At 39.2% G+C, this 6,465-nt stretch overlaps 1 protein-coding gene across 2 annotated transcripts; it reads right to left on the bottom strand.

The window, feature by feature from the left end:
- Positions 1–2,057: 2,057 nt before the first annotated feature.
- Positions 2,058–6,041, bottom strand: LOC131240757 (bidirectional sugar transporter SWEET2a). Of its 2 annotated transcripts, XM_058239208.1 has the most exons (7): positions 5,885–6,041; positions 4,936–4,972; positions 4,618–4,834; positions 4,362–4,520; positions 4,107–4,226; positions 2,673–2,809; positions 2,058–2,321 (listed from the first exon to the last, which is right to left on the bottom strand). In XM_058239208.1, the coding sequence occupies exons 1-6, from the start codon at positions 5,943–5,945 to the stop codon at positions 2,696–2,698; spliced, it is 708 nt and encodes a 235-aa protein (XP_058095191.1). In that variant the 5' UTR covers positions 5,946–6,041; the 3' UTR covers positions 2,058–2,321; positions 2,673–2,695. The 2 variants fall into 2 exon arrangements, with proteins under 2 accessions (XP_058095191.1, XP_058095190.1); XM_058239207.1 differs by lacking the exon at positions 2,058–2,321 and having other exon boundaries at positions 2,442–2,809.
- Between the last annotated feature and the right edge of the window lie 424 nt (positions 6,042–6,465).

Here is a 6,465-nt window from a genome sequence, read left to right as displayed (position 1 = left end):
ATGCACTGCTAAACTGTAGCTTGGTGTCAAATCGCCTCCGCAAAGCCTTCCAAAAGTGAGTGAGGAACTTAGTGTCACGATTTAAGGTGATAGATTTTGAGAATCCATGTAGTCAAACAACCTCTCGAAAGAACAAATTTGCGACATATAGTGTTGAGAGTCTTCTTGTATGGTATGAAATGAGTCATCTTGGAGAATCTGTCGATCATAACAAACACTGAGTTTATTCCATGCTGGGTCTGTGTAAGGCCTAGCACAATGCCCATGGACAAATCCTCTCAAGGGCCGTCAAGTATCGGTAATGGAGTGTACATGCCCGTGTTCTATGATCTTCCCTTAGAGGCCTGACACGTATGACATCGCTGCACCACTTTTCTAACATCCCGTTTCAGCTATGGCCAATAGTAACACTCCTTCAAGAGAGCTATTGTCTTGTCTCGTCCTAAGTGACTGCCGAGGCCACCTCCATGTAACTCTTGGATGACATGTTCTCACAACGAACTCTGTGGAATGCACACCGATTTTCGTTGAAAAGAAAATCATCTGGAATATGGAGGTCACTGGACTGGCCCTCCTGGCATCAAATCCACGCATCCTTGAAGTCATCATCATTGGCATATAAGTCCTTGAGATATTCGAACCCAACAACCTCGTTGCTCATGGTGACTAACAAGGATGCACGCCGGCTAAGCGCATCGACCACCTCATTTTGTTGCCCGACCTTATGCTTCAACACGAATATGAATTTCTGCAAGAAAGTAATCCATCTCGCATGTACACGATTAATGTTAACCTGACTATTAATAAACTTGAGGGCCTGATAGTCGTTAGAAGCCATCGATCCGAGGAAAAGCCTTGCTTTGAGACCAAACTAACACAAGGAATGGCGTGATGAGGACCATCACCGTCTTCCTCGAATGATAAACACCTTGAATCCCCAAGGCTCTCTTGAATCCACAAGAGAAGTTTCTAGAATCCACGAGAGATAAGGAAAATTTTGAAATTTTTTATTAAAAAAGCTATCCAAATAAATGAGTATGTATGCTTAAATGCTCTTAAACAAACCCTAAGATGCAATTAGAAAACAGTTAAACAAATAAGGAAACAAAAACTGAAAAACAAGCGCAAATTTCCGCATTCCGTCAATCGATCGGAATGGCTCAAAACATCCAGAGACTAAAACCCATAAAATTAAATTTGTGTCGATCGGTCGATCGATCGAACTAAGTAAAAATTATACAGCAAGATTTTCATCTAAATCCGAATTTTGATTGATCGGTACCCGATCAATCGATTGACTTAATCGGTCTGCTCGATCGATCTCGTTCAATCGAACTATGATGAAACTTTGTTGATTTCTTTTGGACTTCTTCCGGTCCATTTGTGATGGGCACATGCTTACTCCACGTCCTACATCAAGTTTAAACACGAGGTCATGGGTTCGAGTACCCATTGTGGTGAAAACCTACTATGGTGTAAGTGCGTGTGTAAAAAAGAAAAAAAGTAGGATCCTAGAATATCCAAGAATCCCATCTGAGACATTTGTGTTCCGCAAGCCAAGGCAAAATAACCACCTGAATGCCAAGGCACAGATATAAAGATGCTGAAACATGGAGCAGAGAACCATCTGTATTTTTGGACGTCTAGGAGTTGGATTTGCATATGAGTATCCCATCCGATAATTTTATACCATAAGAAAATTGCTAGCATGGAAAGTAATACAATGGGAAACCGTTAAACTGTATCGTACAGGTATATGTGCCATATACCGTTCAAGTACAGGTATCAACACAGTACAAAACCAGTAAGTATATACAAATATCTGGATATCCTAGATGATACTATTACTGTACTTGGGAAAATCTCCAGGCCTGATTAACAAGCTGCTAGCTTACAACAATTCAAAGCAATGAACATGAGAAAAACACATCAGACTCTACCACAAGGTATGGCTCAGAAGCATGCATTATTAATCTGACTATATATCCTTTTTCACCCATTTTTGAAGGGATCTAGAATCAAGCATTCTCACATATCCATCACGACAACATTCCAGATAGAAAGTGACCGTATGCAACATTATCTCACCCGACTGGATTTGAGAAATTTGGGACTTCTACAACCATATATCATGTATGACTTCCACCTCTTTAACATTTTTGAGTATTACATTTTCCAACAATAAAAACAAATATTGTTAAGATAATGGTAAAAAAATCAATGAAGGGTACCGGTCTCCCAATAAGGAGCAAAATCTTGGATAAAAAAGCCTTGCAAGCCAACCTTCCGATTACAGGGTCATCCACCATTCTATTTGCTTCCTGTCAATGTGATATATACGATAATTCAACTCCAAAAGTATGGATTTTTCTACTGTAAGTAACAAAATCAATTTTGAGCTGCCAAGGGGAAGCAAGAATGGATAATTTACGAATTGCATATAGAGGTAATGCACCTGCAAGATTCCTCAATTACTAAAATACAAAAATCACATAAACATTTACAGGTCAGGACTTGATAGACAACATCCTTTTTTATCACAACAACCCAAAAGGTAATAAAAAAATACTACATGATTTCAAAAGGCATTTCAACATCTTCAAATAAAATAGCAAAGCACCACACAACAACAGAAAATTCAAAGAATTACAGCAACAACAACTTAAGTGCACCTATTATTTCATTGCCGGCAAATTCATCTGTGAGATGTCATCAAGGGTTGTCTTGAGTCTTCTCTTGATTCTCTGCTGTAGTGGGCATACAACGCCAATTGTACTACCCCCAAAACAGTTCCAATCCCATTTGGGACCTGAAATTCATGTAAAAAAGAAGCCTAATCAATTGTAAAACGAACAAATGCTCAAAGGGTGCATTTAGCATTTAGATGCACAATTGAATTGAACTGCGAACATTCTATTTAATCAAGAGGGAATGACAAAAGTTGATAATCTTTCCTAGCATTCATAATTAATTAGCCCTTGAAAATAAAGTAAATGCACCCATACCCTCAGTATGAATCTAAGGAAATTACAATTTGGATATGTCCACCTCACTAGACATACACTCAATAAGAGGCCATTTGGTTACCCAAAAAGTTCCATTTGATAGCCTTGTCCAGAAAGTGGCACTGTCAATGGTTTGTCAAACACCATTATCCATATAGTGGGAATAATTCCAATAAAAACAAAGAGAGAGCACTCCAAAAAGCTAGCCATTCCCTTGAATAAGGTAATTTGGATAGAAAGTTGGTTTTAGCCTATTTTTCATAAAATACATGAACGAGTAGCTATTTTTTGTACACATGAATGGACATATGTGCCACATGTATCAATGTGCGACAAGTGATACTGCCCATCTTCAAGCACCCCACATGTGACATGCCTACATTTACATACAATGAATGTGCCACATGTGCTATCGTGCATGTTCAAGTAGCCCACATGTGCTACAGTGCATCTTCAGGTGGTCCACATGTGCTAGTACTAATCTATAAGCGTGTTGCCTGTCCACATGTACAGATGTGTCAAATGTGTAAAAGAACCACATATGCTTATCTAGATAAGGTGTTTGCCAAACAACAATCAGTACAATAGAATAGTCTATCCATACAAACCTATTTGGACAGACCTTAGCTAGACAAACATGTTCACATTAGCTTATCCAAACACAACTTTATTGCAAGCAAACAGGCCCTAATAATTGCTATTCAATTCAACGGTGCATCCAAAGCATCATAAGTTTACATTTGGATGTACAGCTAAATTGAATTGTAAGCAGGGTTGAGGAACCTCCCTTTCCCCCACTTGAGAGCTACCTCTTCAATTCAACCTTGATGCTACAGTTAATCAAGAAAAAATAACAAAACTTAAGGATGTTCCCTTGTGATGATTATGAAGTACCACTCAAATTGCAGAAGATGTTTCTATGTGGCCAACTTCAAAGCAACATTATTGCAATTTGGGGCCTAAACCCTCAATATGAATGCTAAGGAAATTGCATCTTGGTTTCTTTTCTAGGTTAGTAGACAAATAAATTGCAATTCAGTTCGATAGTGAACCCAAATGCACCCTAAAAGCTATAAAGTATATCCTTAATGAGATGCTCACATAAATGAAACCGTCGTGCTTGAGCATTCCATATGCAAAGAATGAGAGGCTCATCAAGAAGGTTGAGAGAGAAAGATAAAAGGGCATGAATTCAACGCTTTTCGTCCGGACCACTAAATTCTGGAAAAATAAGGGGAAAAAACAGCATATCAGCACACAACATAACTGATTGCTCGCTAAATGGAGCGTTACTATTGAGATCTCAACATGAAACAGAATCAACAATCATAAGGAGGATGTCTCAAAGGAACATACAATGATAAACAGCGGGGAAGCAAACATGGATATGAGAGAAGCAACACTCAAATATCCAACAACCAGCTGCCGCATGGGCGGATGAAGTAGCCTCATGGAACCAAATACTATGATCGCATATACTGCAAAAACTGCGACCAACAATCCTGTCATCTTCACCTGCCAATGACAATGGAGGAAATTGAGTAACAAAACTAACCAAATCAAGGGCCCCCCACAACAAAAATGCATGCAAATCCAGGGAAGAAAACCTTGCCTTCTTTGCATTCTCAGCATAGACAATGAATATCAGTATGTAGATGAACTGGAAAACAGCCCCAGCTGAATTGACGGTGGCGACCAAAATAACACCGGGCGATACAAATGGAAGGCCATACCACGAGCAGATCAAGCAGTTCAAGAGGGCATATATATACGGCAACCCCGAGAACTGTTCCGTCGACTTGTTCCTAATAATTCTCCGAAATGTGGGTCTGCAGAGGTTGATGAAAATCTTAGTAATTACAAAACGACTGTTGGTTTTAAGCCAATACAGAGTGAAGATAAAACAGTAAAAAGATAGATAAAATCTTACATAGGTGATACAAATAACACAAAAGCGAAGAGGTTCCCTGCACACAACAGACAGCAACTTCTTAGGTAAGAAGATCATCTAAAGACCCATTTGGATGTCCATGTAATCCACCAATTCTTCAACAGGCAGCTGCCAATTATGCAAATGAGATGAAATTGAGATGGGAATCCAAATGAAATGGAAAATGGCCGTTTGGGTCCAACACATGACAGATGAGGTGATCTATGGATCTCTCAAATTGCCGATTGGCAGATGTCCTATCAGGCCTTTCAAAGTGCTAAGTCAAAGAATATAAGGATTTTAAAATTTATAAATCATGCAAAAGAACTCATCTTCCATGAGATTATAGCAGAGGAGAAAGGCCAAACTGATGGGAAGAATCGGAAATTTAAAGCGCTCCGAGGATGATAAAAAAAACAAAAAACAAAACTGATCATACCCTTTTCCGCAGCGAAATTCTTATTCTATCGGCCATCCAGAATGAAAGGCTTTCATTTTCCTCAATCACCAGCATGGAACCGAAACAAAATTCCACCATTCAACTTCAATTCGATGTTAATTCAAAGCATCTCAGCCGGCCAATCTCCTTTTCTTCATTCCAAGAGATCATGAAGTGACGAAAGGGGAAAATCAACCAAACATGCTCGCCACCATGTACAATAAGAATTCCGATTGTATTATTCTTGTCCTCCAATTTTATTAAATTGAGGGAGACTGTCAAAATGCTCAGTGTCCAACCAAAGACCCTTTTTTCTATTTTTTCTTGAATTAAAAAGTCAGACATATGGTTTTATGGGATTCTTGAAATGGGTTTTGGAAAAAGAAAAAAGAAAAAAAGAAAAAGAAAAGAAAACATGGGATTTCTTCATTTTACAACATAAAAAAGAAAGAAAACGGAATTCGAGCAAGATATAATTTGCAATTCGAGAGAGAGAGAGAGAGAGAGTACCGACGACTCCAGCTGCATTGCTGAGAACTTCACAGGTGGAAGATATTCCTGGGGAAATCATCAATTACCTAAAACCTCAAGTAGATTCTCTCCCTTCCGTCACCAAGCACCCCTCTCTCTCTCTCTCTCTCTCTCTCTCTCTCTCACATCTGTCTTTATAGGGCTCATCCTTCTGTCATTTGAAGGCCACGTTTAGAAAATGCGAAAATAGTCGCTAGGAGCCTTTTTATTTTTCGGTCGGCTGTCTAATTTCCCTTGCAACTAAAGATCGGCAATTCCTCGTCCGACTAATCTGCCTTCTTCCCCAATTCCTCGGTGTGACTTTCACTTTTACAGCCACGAGTCGACTCCTGTTTTTTTCCACGCAGGTACACGGAAGATTCTATGCCTGCATCGACCGCCGTTATAAGTTGTCTAAACCAGGCAATCTAGGATTCCCGCCAACGGTTAATAAAGCTGGACTAAATATAATTCAGAATGTGCGCAGGAATTCCCGCTCTTAATCAAATGCGTGATTTGAGATTTCTGCTACATAATCTCATGTCTACCAATTTGTACGCTCTGTCCTTTCCCTCCTTGTT

This window comes from Magnolia sinica, chromosome 3 (assembly GCF_029962835.1).
Source record: "Magnolia sinica isolate HGM2019 chromosome 3, MsV1, whole genome shotgun sequence".
Taxonomy (NCBI): Eukaryota; Viridiplantae; Streptophyta; class Magnoliopsida; order Magnoliales; family Magnoliaceae; genus Magnolia; species Magnolia sinica.
Note: the sequence above shows the minus strand (reverse complement) of the source record. Positions and strands in the feature narration are given on the sequence as shown.

Coding starts and splice junctions, on each gene's coding strand:
- LOC131240757 (XM_058239208.1), bottom strand. CDS start 5,945: ATGATTTCCCCAGGAATATCTTCCACCTGTGAAGTTCTCAGCAATGCA. Junction 4,973..5,884: donor CAATGCAGCTGGAGTCGTCG/GTACTCTCTCTC, acceptor TGTTGTGTGCAG/GGAACCTCTTCGCTTTTGTG. Junction 4,227..4,361: donor CTTCCCCGCTGTTTATCATT/GTATGTTCCTTT, acceptor TTATTTTTCCAG/AATTTAGTGGTCCGGACGAA.